General features: G+C 34.6%; 2 protein-coding genes and 1 pseudogene across 4 annotated transcripts; 1 reads left to right on the forward strand and 2 right to left on the reverse strand.

The window, feature by feature from the left end:
* Positions 1 to 1,939: 1,939 nt before the first annotated feature.
* On the forward strand, positions 1,940 to 4,641 carry LOC111017030 (ras-related protein RABE1c). The gene is made up of 9 exons (XM_022292669.2): positions 1,940 to 2,146; positions 2,248 to 2,377; positions 2,774 to 2,846; positions 2,984 to 3,084; positions 3,493 to 3,558; positions 3,768 to 3,865; positions 4,043 to 4,105; positions 4,185 to 4,277; positions 4,409 to 4,641. The coding sequence occupies exons 2-9, from the start codon at positions 2,305 to 2,307 to the stop codon at positions 4,484 to 4,486; spliced, it is 645 nt and encodes a 214-aa protein (XP_022148361.1). The 5' UTR covers positions 1,940 to 2,146; positions 2,248 to 2,304; the 3' UTR covers positions 4,487 to 4,641.
* Positions 4,642 to 5,005: 364 nt separating this feature from the next.
* LOC111017029 (DNA-binding protein) lies at positions 5,006 to 8,265 on the reverse strand. 3 transcript variants are annotated; one of them, XM_022292667.2, is made up of 6 exons: positions 8,134 to 8,265; positions 7,781 to 7,915; positions 6,111 to 7,181; positions 5,962 to 6,027; positions 5,681 to 5,879; positions 5,006 to 5,504 (listed from the first exon to the last, which is right to left on the reverse strand). In XM_022292667.2, the coding sequence occupies exons 2-6, from the start codon at positions 7,781 to 7,783 to the stop codon at positions 5,440 to 5,442; spliced, it is 1,404 nt and encodes a 467-aa protein (XP_022148359.1). In that variant the 5' UTR covers positions 7,784 to 7,915; positions 8,134 to 8,265; the 3' UTR covers positions 5,006 to 5,439. The 3 variants fall into 3 exon arrangements, with proteins under 3 accessions (XP_022148359.1, XP_022148360.1, XP_087976858.1); XM_022292668.2 differs by having other exon boundaries at positions 7,781 to 7,904; positions 8,134 to 8,259; XM_088120732.1 differs by lacking the exons at positions 7,781 to 7,915; positions 8,134 to 8,265 and having other exon boundaries at positions 5,006 to 5,325; positions 5,410 to 5,504.
* Positions 8,266 to 12,497: 4,232 nt separating this feature from the next.
* On the reverse strand, positions 12,498 to 12,923 carry RHL41 (C2H2-type zinc finger family protein; annotated as a pseudogene).

The raw sequence follows: 12,923 nt of genomic DNA on the forward strand, positions 1-12,923 counted from the left end.
TAGTGAGGAGGGCGATGTGAATGTGGCAAACGGAGCACATCAAAATGATTTCATCGGTGTCGTATTCAACAACAAAGAATCTTCCCATGTTGTTGGAGCGAGAGAAAGAGAGATTTTGAAGTGAAGGGCGACGGATTTTGGTTTATGGAATTGTGTTCTTGTGATCAGTTATATAAATATTCACTGTTTGTGGTTTGTTGTATAGGCGGGTGAAGGATTAGGTAAAACTGTTATTTCTATACTTTATATATTCAGGATTTGGATTTTGTGGGTTAAATTATTATATATATTTTTAATTTGTGGGTGTTTACGGGTAGGTAGGGAAGTTTTTTGGACCAACCTAAATTTGTGGGTTGGTCATATTAGGGAACCAATGGAACCAAACACAATAACCAACCCAAAATTTAGAAGCGACGAGTTGAGAGAAGTAAGAGAAAGTTAGATCAAGAAAGACTGAGAGCGACGAGTTCGAGAGAGATGAGAATCGTGAGAGGCGATGAAATTAGGAGAGGAAAGGAAAAGAATGAACATAGAGCTGACTTTTTATGGTGGATCTAAGATTGCAACGATTCAAGGGTTATCGATGTAGAAAGTGGGGAGGGTGTGGGGAGGAATCGCAAGGGAGGGAGGTGGGAGGCAAGAAAGAAAATAAAATCCCTAATAAATAAATAAATATATATATATATATATATATATATATATATATATTATATATATTTTAATTTAATGAGCACGAAGTGAATCGAATTTTCAATTTTTTTAAATTTCAACCCAACTCAAGTTGATTTTTTTAACTGAACCCAACCCAACCTAGTTTGGATTGCTTGAGTCACCAAAATTTTTGAACACCTCTAATATTTTTGGTCTATGAGATCTCGGGATAGGTGGATTTTGTCCCTAGGTTTTAAAATCGTAGGGTTTAGAAGTTTTGGAAATAGTTAACGACATGAAATAATTTAGGAGAAAGATGATGCTGACGCTTACCGATGCTTTCGTTCCCCATCCCGGCCTGTTGCTACTTGCGTTGCCATTGATCTCCTTCTATAGACTATTTGAACATGATTTGAAACAATGAAGAGACACCTTGTTTGTTTCAAAGACGCTCTATCTGTCTACCAGATAATTAAGTCAAATGGCAGGAAGGGCAAATGGTGGGCTAGTTGACGTGGACAATAAGATTATAACTTTTTAGTTCAAAATAGGTACTTTAACCATTTTAACTATATGCTCAACTGTAAACTTTGATTTTCCACATCTTTTGGGAAAGAAAAGTATCATTTTTAGATTTATGATTTAATAATGGCAGAAAATTCTAACCTAATCTGAGAGTTATTAAATGCTTTTAACTTTTTAAGTTGTGTTTTAGATTGATAACATAGTCACTCTTTATTTTCAATATAACGTGTGATAAAGTAGAAACAGATACCTCGACCAATTGAGATTTGTTTAGTTTGGACCAAATCACACTTTTATTCGTTACGTTTTTAAAAATGAGATAAATTATTTATTTCTAATCATATAAGCAATATCTAATGTGAAGCCTACATAAAATTAACTCTTTTTTTTTTTTTAATTCTAAAGCGTACGTAACAACACAATGTATTAGTGGTTGAATATTCCTGTAGGGAATAAATAATACATTTTTACTAAAAACAATAATAATAATGATACACTAGTATCATTATTTTAATTTGGTACTGGTAAAAGAATATTTAAATAAGAGAGGGACCCACTGAGGCCCAATTTGCTGAGATGGCCAGCGCATTGACAACTCAATTATTCTTCGGAATTGAACTCTGTCTAAAACCTACTACAGTCCACGTGGCATTAAATAAAGTCCAAAAACACGTTAAAGACAGCTGTTAATTCATGATTGGTCAAAATTTTAATACTTTTTCATTTGCCGAAGAAGAAGAAGAAAGAGGGTCTGATCTGTCATTTCCACCCGCTTAAGAAAGGCAGAAGAGAGAGCGAAACAGAAATCCGGGAAAAGGGTGGTTTTCTATAGGGAGAGCCGCTCAGAACTCAGGAAATTTCTCCCCAAATTAACCAAACGAATCACTTCACGCGCCACCACACGCGCCTCGCCGGAGACTCGGTTGCGGTTGTTCTCCCATTCCTTTTTTCTTCTTTTGTCTTGTAATCGGTACATCTTTCTAGCATTTTTTTTATTTCTTTTCCTCTCTCTCTCTTTCGCTCTCTTATTCGTGTTCTTTTCATTTGTGGATTGTTTGATGTTGTTTTTAGGTTATCGCTGAGGGATATATATATAGTTTTTTTGTATTCGATTTAATTGGAATTATTATGGCTGCTCCACCTGCAAGAGCTCGAGCGGATTATGATTATCTCATAAAGCTTCTTTTAATCGGCGATAGCGGTGCGTAATTTTCCGCCATTTTCCTGTGGTTTTTTTTTCCCTTACTGGTGTTTTCGGATTCAAATAGAGCCTCATTTTCCAATCTCTTCTTTGTGCTTGTCTCATTATATTCTATTTGGAATGTTTGTTTTTCTTGGATCTGGACTGCTCTCTCTAATCCCTCACTTTTTGGATGATTATGACAATTACGCTGAAATTTGCGTTGGTGATTGAGGACGCATGTTGTTTAATTAGCCTTGCCCTTCATCAATGTTTGCGAATCTTAGATTTGATGTATTACATTATGTAAATTTGAACTTCTCTATTTTTTTTTACATTGTTTCTGTTCAATTGCTGATTCGGTTCCCACTGTAATGCTAGCTAACGATGCCATTTGTTTCTGTTCATTTTTTGTAGGTGTTGGTAAGAGTTGCCTTCTCTTACGTTTCTCAGATGGTTCCTTCACCACTAGTTTTATTACTACCATTGGGTGTGTATGAACTTCAGTTTTCTATTTATGGAACTTGGAAGTAAATGCCCATGTCTTGTGGGAGTTTGTAAGTCCCATGGATTAATGTCCTTAAAAGTTTCTTTCTGTATTAACAAGGTCATTTTTAACTCGTGCAGAATTGATTTTAAAATCAGAACCATTGAGCTTGATGGAAAACGGATCAAGCTCCAAATTTGGGACACGGCTGGTCAAGAGCGGTTTCGTACAATCACCACAGGTCTGTTTTCCCCCTCCATGATTGACATGTCTGTAACTAGGAAGTAGAGTCATGTCATGGTAGATGTTATCATTGTATTTGAATGAATTTGAGTTGTTAAATTGGAGATCTTTTGCGGATAGGGATAGCTAATTGTTTTACATTTTTATGCATTGTATCCGACTTGGAGTTGAGTGTTCAGGGGTTGTTTGTTGTTGCTGGTTTCATATTAGGACTAGTAACGGTGAATTTGACAGCATAGGTTGCAGTTTCTTCTTTGCTGCACATGGAGATTGATTCTCTTTTCTTTGTTTACCAAGGTGTATGGTATTGTTTCATATGCTAGATTGTATCTCTAGCATTAATCGTCATAGGACACAAATATTACGATGAGCAGAGTTTCTCAATAGTTCTGTTTGTTGTTTTCAGCTTACTACCGTGGAGCAATGGGCATTTTGCTGGTCTACGATGTAACAGATGAATCATCTTTCAACAGTAAGTCCCATTTTTCCAATTTCTTGCAGATTTTTCTTTTAGTGAATTGCATTCATCATTTGTACAAAATTTGCATAACCATACATGTCTGTTCATCATTTATGATGCCTTTTCCTTTGAGCTGGATGGAGGATGGTGGGGAGTGTTCCATATTCATTTTCATTATCGTTTTGCCTACTCATTTCTAATTTAACTCTAACCATTTTCAGACATTAGAAACTGGATTCGTAACATCGAACAGCATGCTTCTGATAATGTCAACAAGATATTGGTAGGAAACAAGGCCGACATGGACGAAAGCAAAAGGGTATGTTGTATTCCGCTATGAAAAGGAAGGCATCAGTTCTAGAGGACAAAAATGTTATTTGGTTCCTTTTGTTGAAAACTCCACCTTCAAGTTCTGAACTTTAGTCAACTGTTCTCTGAAACCCTCCCTGTTATTTCTATGCCAATGTCATTTCTTTTAATATCCCTTCTCTTGCAGGCTGTGCCAACGTCCAAAGGTCAGGCGCTCGCTGATGAATATGGCATCAAATTCTTTGAAACCGTGAGTTTCTTGCTCTTCTTCCTCTGTAATTTTTCCATGATAGTGTGACGTTGTAAGCTGAAGGATATTTGCATGACAGAGTGCAAAGACAAATCTTAATGTGGAAGAAGTTTTCTTCTCAATAGCAAGGGATATAAAGCAACGTCTCGCTGATACAGATTCAAAAGCCGAGGTATTTTATCATTCTTCTGCAATAGTTCGCCCAAAAAATCAAGAAATAATAGGAATTAGAACCTTTTTCCCACCATATATTCAAATTATTCTCGAACCATAACAATAGCTTGGCTTTTGTTGTGTTTGCAGCCTTCAACGATCAAGATTAATCAGGACCAGGGAGCCAATGCTGGTCAGGCTGCGCAAAAATCAGCCTGCTGTGGTTAACCCTTTGAAGCAATGCTTGGTCCATGTGCACTTCTAGTTATTTTTGTGATTCTTTTGAACTTCGTTTAGTTTGTAATTGGTAGATAGGTACTTTCATGTTTTAGAATTTCATTTGTGATCGTGTCTATATTATTAAGGCATTTATTTGTTTCTTCTTTTTGGCTTTTTCAGAAACGACTTCCCAATCCCATTTATTTGTTTGCTACAAACAAGATGGTTTGTACATAAAACTAATTTTACTTTAAAATGACAAACTTTCATCTTGGTAATGATACTAACTTCTTGCAAAGAGGGCGTTGTAAGATTGCATTTTTGTTCAAGATTTTATATATTGAATATCTCAAAATACCATAGTGACTTATTTGATTTCACAATGAAATGTTGTCTTCTTTTTACTGCAAGTAATTTTTTATAATCAAATTTTACCGTGAATGCAGTAGTTTTGACCTGTGGCTTTAATACATAATAGTTTCCAACTTACGATGTTTATCATATCATGTAGCAATAAAGTAGAAGCAGTTACAACAAAAAGTTTAAATTAAAATTTCAATGTTTTCAAAACTCCACCCCCAAATACATAACACTAAAGCCACTCGTTTTCACAGTTAACAACAGAAGTTGAGTCAGATTTCAGAGCTAAGAGATTTACAATGTGGATGTATTTTCCAAAACAAATTGGTCACAAATACTCCAGATAAGGTGCTAAATCTAAATTCTAACCCCCACTGTTCACTGTGCTTGAAACATCGTTGCATCTTTCTCGGCAACGGGAAATATGATATTGAACTTCACCCACCAACGAGATGCATCAGGGCGGGTAGGGGATAAATATCTATTTTCTAATTCGACGAAATTGTAGAATGTGGATCAGTAGAAAGTAAAACTTGATTCTTTTGCACAGAATCCAACTAACCTTTACCTACATTTACAGAACTGGCGATGAAGGGAGTCAACTAAAGGTTAAGTTCTTCCTTGCCATAGATGCGCTGAAGCTCTCGTGTAGCTGCTTGAAATGATTCTGAAAAAATGAGTGCAAACATATATATATAAGATTTTAAGTGGAAAAAGCACAGACGCAGCCTCCCTCTGCAACAATCTCAATTCTCAAGGTGTTTTTGTGTGTGTGATAGAGCGGAGCAGGAGTTGCTCGTGGATATATCTCAGAGAAACTTAAAAGAAAAAACTTGCGTTTACCTTTCCAACTCCGGAAAGATTTCTGATTGATTGGTGCACCAAAGATAGTCTGAATTGTATCAAACAACATGCTCTCCGGAGTGCTTCTTAATTCTTGTACTATCTGATAGATTGTCTTCCCATTCTCAAAGTATATATGATTATTTGGGTGTTTTGTTTTGCAGCCAGCGTGTCGCTCAAACTCATAGGCATTAAGCATCTTCCAAGAAAATACAGAAAGCGCGTGTTAGGTCTTAATGCATCTTGAACTGTTGCATGAAGGAGAAAATTTGACGACTAACCTTGGAGAAGTTGCAAGATTGGCACCCACAAAGATAGCCGGATCCATTTATAATTCCACGAAGCTCCTGATAAAACCAGTGAAGCATATTAGCTATCACATAATGGGTACAACATAAGGTGTAAATGGAGCCAAGAAAAGAAAATTTACCTCTCTAGCTACAGAAACATACTTCACAGGAACGCCGTCGAGCATACCAGTCGTTATCAAACTTCGAACATTTGATGGAAAGCTGTTTGGAGCTTCTTTCCTCATTTTGTATTCTGGTCTACTCTTTGGGGTTGTATCAGGCTTTTGCTTAGCAATTTGATTACTACTTACAGCAACAGCTACATCAAAATTTGATGATTCCAACTCTGTGAGACCTGGAGCTTCAGATGATTGGAATGAAGATTCGTAAAATGTTGGGTCATGGCTTCCAAGAGACCTGCCTAACGAGATGATATCTTGCTCATCAGGAAATCCCCCAAATGAGATTATATTTGCATCCCGCTTACCGTAATCATCACCAATTGAGACAACATTGCCATCTACCTTCCCACCAGGACCTAGAAACCTAATATGGTGATCCCCATCGTTGGAGGGTTGATTCATCAAATTGAAACTGTCGTCCTCCTTAATATAGGCTGATCCCGCAGATGCAAGACCCGTTTCAGTTTCCTTATAGTATCCTTCTATGGATATTTGATCACCATCTTCCCTACTAGAATTATTTCTTAGAGACGCTTGCAGACCATGTAGATTATCTTTAACCTGATTGATTTTCACTTTTCTAATTCCTCCATAGCTGAGAGATGTTTCAGAATCCTCCATACCATGAGATATAGACAACCCTACGGATGCATCCTCTCCATATTGGTCTTCAATACCTTTTCTCCCGAGATCCAAACTATCAGAAATTACAGGAGATGCTTTCGTTAGATCAAAGTCAGTAGACCTTACTGATTCAGGTCCAAATAAGCGACCAATAAGTTGGTGTGAAACAGACTGATAATTAGCACTATGCTGCTCCCAAGGAAGAACATTCATATTTGACAACCCTCCAGTCATTTTGCTGTTTGGAGATTGAATTGCTTGCTTCTTGTTGGGAAAAACCTGTGTCTCACAACCATCTACAAACCAGTGATGTGCCCGCTTCGAGTCCAATAATGATGGGCCATCAAAAGTTGAATTTGCATCATTTTCGTGCCCAGGACCCTTTGTCATCCAAAACCCTTTGTTCTGCACAGAACATCACAAATAATCAGAGCAAGTGTATTCTTTGTCTTAACCAAAGTCATAGGTCCACCAGAAAATGATTATTCAGAGAACAAATCAGAGAATAACTATGTCAAGTGATTATTACTGTCACACTTTCAGTTTTTCTCACTTTTACGAGCCTTTGACCACTCTTCCCAATGGTTTTTAAAAGTCTTTGTTTTTCCAAAAGGTCTACTGCATGGTGTACTCGATGGGTTTATATTAGAGTAACTTGCATATAAAAAAAATGAATGTCTCAAACCCTGAATACATGAATGCAATTTGCAATCATGAAAAATCATCAATTAGAGTGATGAAACTAAGAAAGCAATTGGATATCCAGGAAATTGAAGGCACTAAAGCCTACATTCACTGAAATAAGCCCTAAAAGATGTAGTTTCAAATACTGGTGGCTTGAACTATACAAATTGAAAGAAGGGAAATGTTGCTATTTTAAGTGCAATTAGATCATTCCTTAAGTTCCTGGTCAAACTCTTACAACATAGCCATTACTTACAGTCAATCGTGACAGTTTTAAACAACAAACCTAGAAACTTATACTTTGAAAATGTATAGCATACCATTCTGATTGTTCTACTCCAAAGTAATATTGCCTCATTCACTCAACACAGCATGTACCGCGCGAAGAAGAGCATGAAACTACAAAAGCTCTGCCTCCCGACTTTCTTCTAGCCCGCCATTTCACTGCACCAGAACTAACGAGCAAAGAATTTCACTTATACAACAAAATCAACTCATATCTTAAAAGAAAAAACTCCATAAAGTTCAAGAAAATAAGACATTATTTTTCTCCTGCACACATAACGAAACAAAACCATCGTACGATTTCTCGAGCAGGAGAAAGACCTAGAAATGGACGCAAAAACAGAAAATCAAACTTTTTTCTACCATTAAAGGGTATCGGTAAACATACCGTCCGTTGATTACTAGTTTATGGGACCATAGGGTTCCGGCGAAGCTACTCCGGCGACGAATTTCGACGAGATTGATGGCTTCATAAGGACAACGGATGGACTGAGAGGGGGCAAAATGCAGTTCTGGAAACTATGTTTAATTAAATACTCTACTTGTTTTTTAATCATTTAAAAATATTTTTCTAAATAATATCAATAAAAAAATAAAAATTACGCGAGTTAAAAATTAATATAATGATTATCTGTCATCCAAATTTCAAACCCATTTGAAGAAAATTAGAAATAGATATAAAATACTAGATTTATAATCTATTTGGATTATTCTTCTGTCAAATTAATTATACTTTCGAAAATGTTTGTTTTAGTAATTGTATCGGATCATTATAATCATAAATATAATAGTAATCAATTTTGGCTCTAAAATTAAAAAAAAAAACATCAAATATTAAAATATTACTCTTTTTCAAACTAATAATAATAAATATCATTTTTTAAAAATACATGCACCAATATAAAAAATCAACCATAACTAAAATTCTAAGATAAAAATAATATTTAATCTAAAATATTTTTATTTCTTAGATTTTTAAATATAAAAGAGTTTTTATTTATTTGAAATAAATGGCAGGGGACAGCGACATGTAATTAATTAGCTGCCTTTTCACTTTTTTTTTTTCTTTTTCTAAATGGCTTTTCGCTTTTCTTTTTAGTATAATTGAAATTATTTATCAATTTCTATGAGATTTTTTTTTTAAAGCTCTATCTCCCCATCAATTATATGCTTAATATTTGAAATTGGCGCTGTCTTGCTCCATCTATTTTTTTTATTTTAAATTTAAACCGCAAATTACTATCCAACAAATCTTTGACTATAGATTTCAAATTTTGAATTTTAGATTTTATTTGTAGACCATTTTGCATTTATTTATGTTTTCAACGACATTTCCTACAAATAATCTAAGGTCTGAAAATATCATTTTTATTTTCTAAACCAAAAAAATTAACTTTGATCCCTTAACTCATTTTTATCATATTTTTGGTCCAAAACTTAAAAAGTAAAAAAGGATAGGTTTATATTTGTTTCCTCAATTTTAAAAATTGACAGTTTGGTCCCTATCTTTAAAAATTGGTTTTAAAATCATATGTTTTTGCCATTGAAATCATTTTGGTGTATGTATTCTCAACATTTTTTTTTATTTTTTTAAAAAATTGAACATTGTAATCCTATCGACCTCAACCTGATTTTTACTTTTATATAATTTTTTTATCTAGTACAACCCAACGTGACTCAATGTGTACATTCAAATCAAAGTTATCCATATATGTTAACTAACTAAAGACTACTATTTATACAAGAAAATAAAATTAAAAACTAATTAACAATGAGTACCAAAATGATAAACATCGAAATGAAATAAAACTAAAACTTGAAGATTAAATAGGTGATTCTAAGACTAAAGTAAAAAATAAAACTAATTAATTAATTAAATTAAATTAAATTATTAAACTTTCGCTCTCTCACCCCATTTAATATGTTTTTTAAAATTAAAATTTAAACCGCAAATTTCTAACTAACAAAGCCTATATATATGTGGTTAGGAAGAAATCGCATACACCAACTTTTTTTTTCCTTCTTCTTAAAAAGAAAAACTATTTATTTCCTCGATAGCTAATTTAATTTGTTGCTTATAAGAAAGTTGCCCTCTTTTTCTTCATTCTTCTTTCTCTTTTTTCTTATCGCCCATTCGCAATGCACGCTAATTATTACATAGCGTTTGATTAAAAATTCGAGTATTTTTCAAATATTTTATGTATTGGACATAAAATTTAAATATCAAAGACCAAAAACTTTATTTTTAAAATATTCTTTAACCAACAGTTAGGAAAAAAAATAATAAATCTTTTCAAGTTCTACTGCTACCTGAACCAAATGGAAACCAAATTCAAAATTTATAGGCTGTATATATTTTTCCAATATTTTGGCTCAGTTATTTAAATTTCAGATAATTTATACAAGTATTCAATCGGGATTTAATCCTAAAAAAATTAAAATATATTATAACATTATTCATTTTTAATAACAAAAACTCTTAAAATTATATATATATAAATTTAGACGTAGTTTTGGTCTGTGTGTGTTATTTTGTGGAGTGAGCTGTAGCGGCCGCTTTAAAATCTTCAGTGCCTCCAAATCCCCAAACTCCAACCAAAATCTTCAGTTGCCTCCTTCAAATCCCCATTATATTCGAATTTCGGATTTCACGCTCGGGAAAGCATCGGCGATCCATCCAAATGATACGGCCGAACGCGTACAGTCTTGATCAGGAGGATCCAGAAGTACGGCTACGGCGACAGCAGCTCCTGCAAGAATCATGCTGCCGCCAGAGAATCGGCCTCAAACTCTTCCGCCGACTGCAACAACTCCACTCGAGGCCGCGCCACCAATCGCTAATTGCGCCGCCGTCGGTTGAAGCTCTCGAACTGGACTATTCTCGACTCACTGCGTTTCTTGAAGCCGATCGCTCGTTTTTCTCGCCGTGGAATTGGAGCCCAAATTACGCACCACTACAAGATCATCGTGCCGATACTTTCACCAATTTTGCAGGAGGAAACCAGCGCATGATGTTTTTGTTAGGCTCATTCTTCAGCGACGATGATCATCAGGTTATTCGCTAATTTCTTAAATCCTCGATTATGTTTCCGGAAAATTAATCCCCAATTTCGGCGTCGAATGATCTAATTTTGTATGTGAAAATTGAATAAACAATCGCATCCATTTCGAATCTGATTATGGAGTTGGAGTTCATTTTGATCCTCATTTCTTTCGAGTCATTTTCACGATTCTTGAAAGATAAACGATATAACGAACGATTTATTATTATTTTTTTAATCTACAGGAATTGAAGAACACCAGGCGCCGAGAAGGCGCGATCCAAAATCCGGATTCCAGTACTGATTTCGAGTCTCTCACTACCATTGTGCCCTAAACTTGTAGGCCTGTCATTCTTTTTTATTTTCTTTGATTTTTTGTGAATTTTGATGTGAGTCGTTGGTGAAAAAATGTTTTTAAAATTTGGTGGTTTTTTATTTTGTAGCATTGAATGATTGTAAAAAAATTTTAAAATCACTTGACAGTAGTGTTCTTGAGAATCTCAAACTCATCTTATGCTTTGATTTAAGGCTTAATTATGAGCAGATTTGAAATCTTATCCACTCGATCTCAGTTAAAATCTTAGACAAATCTTAAAATGTTGAATACAGTTTATTTTTTTTTATTGTATATAAATATTTTTAATTAAATCAAATCCATGCTTAAAAAATTGTTCTATACATATACATATTTTACAATTATTATAATTATCGTCACAATGTTATATCATGGTTCCTTAACAATTATTGATATATATTATACGCAATTATGATGATTATATTTCTTGAAGTTGGCAAAATAATCATTATTTTATCTTATCTAATTTAAAAGAAACTAACACAAAAAATTGTCCCAATAAGTTAAAAGTAAAGTGTTTATGTAACACACATTTTGATTTTGTGTAATCAATTTTAATAAATGCAAAATGATAATATATATTGCAAAACTACTGATTAAAGTTATACTTCATCACTTCTTAAAGAGATAATGTGTATTGACTTATATTTTACACATTTGAAATGAAAAATTATTATAAATTTATGAGGAGGCAACTTTTTTCTTCTTTGCACGAGAATTACATCCACACTATTTCTTAATTGGGGAGGAGATGACTTAATATCTTACATGTATTATCTGAGGAAAACCATTATTTCAATTGTTCATAAATAATGGAGCAATAAATTATATGAGATTCAATGAACAAAACATTTCGTATAAAAAAAATATTAATAATGATAGATCAAACACTATTCTATTCAATTTGTAACTATTGTTCCAAGAAGATCGTGGTTCATGTTCGGATAAGTTTACTTTGTTTTCCTTGTCGAAATTAGTTTGGTATTTCTTGGAGTGCAAGATTAGATTGAAAAAAAAAAAGCTTGACGAAGAATCTACTCATTTATTAATTCTTCAATGCGAGTCTCTTCGCACTTGAGAGTAAAACCCAAGCTTCATATGGCTACAGTAAGTTCCCTTAATCGTGAAAACAAAATATTTCATTTTTAATAACCGAAGGTCTTAATTAATCGGTGCAGAGAAAATAATTGGATCAAGGATGATATATAATTTTTTTTCTATTATTTTATATGGAGGAATTGAATTGGGCAAAATTAAGTATATGGCAAGAAACCTGTGTGTATTATCATATAATCGTAAATCCGGCGGAAAAAAAATTAATTTATACATTAAAAAAAAAAAAAAAAAAAGGAATAGCTATGTTGGGCAACCGAGGGGCGGGACCATCAAGTGCAAGCGGACGAGATCGTTCTCCAACGGCGTCAAATTCAAGTCCAATCCAAGCATTGATTCCTCATCGTCGACGTGAAGCGCGGCGGCAGCGGGTGGGGCATCGGCAGGCGGAGAGTAATTCCGATGGCGGCGCATGTGGCCGCCGAGCGCCTGGCCGACGGGGAACTCGACTCCGCAAATGGAACACTCGTGAATCTTGGGCTTATTAACGGCATTTTGAAGAAGAAGATCGGCAGTTTTGGGTTTCCGGTGAGAAGCCCTGTGGCCTCCCAAGGCCTGGAACGACGAAAACTCCCGGTTGCAGGTCTTGCAGGCAAAAACTCGAGCCGGAAACGACGCCGTGTGGGCGTGAGATTGTAGTGCTGATTCTTCTCTCAATCGCTTCATCAT

This window comes from Momordica charantia (assembly GCF_013281855.1).
Source record: "Momordica charantia cultivar OHB3-1 chromosome 2 unlocalized genomic scaffold, Mcharantia_2.0 BLBB01000002.1, whole genome shotgun sequence".
In the NCBI taxonomy this organism is placed as follows: domain Eukaryota; kingdom Viridiplantae; phylum Streptophyta; class Magnoliopsida; order Cucurbitales; family Cucurbitaceae; genus Momordica; species Momordica charantia.

Bases quoted from the DNA above. Each gene is read 5' to 3' on its own strand.
- LOC111017030 (XM_022292669.2), top strand. From the start codon at position 2,305: ATGGCTGCTCCACCTGCAAGAGCTCGAGCGGATTATGATTATCTCATA. The intron at 3,559-3,767 runs GTAAGTCCCATT...AACCATTTTCAG, and splicing joins AGATGAATCATCTTTCAACA to ACATTAGAAACTGGATTCGT. The intron at 4,106-4,184 runs GTGAGTTTCTTG...TTTGCATGACAG, and splicing joins GCATCAAATTCTTTGAAACC to AGTGCAAAGACAAATCTTAA.
- LOC111017029 (XM_022292667.2), bottom strand. The intron at 6,028-6,110 runs GTAAATTTTCTT...TGGTTTTATCAG, and splicing joins ATGTTTCTGTAGCTAGAGAG to GAGCTTCGTGGAATTATAAA. The intron at 5,505-5,680 runs GTAAACGCAAGT...TCATTTTTTCAG, and splicing joins ATCTTTCCGGAGTTGGAAAG to AATCATTTCAAGCAGCTACA.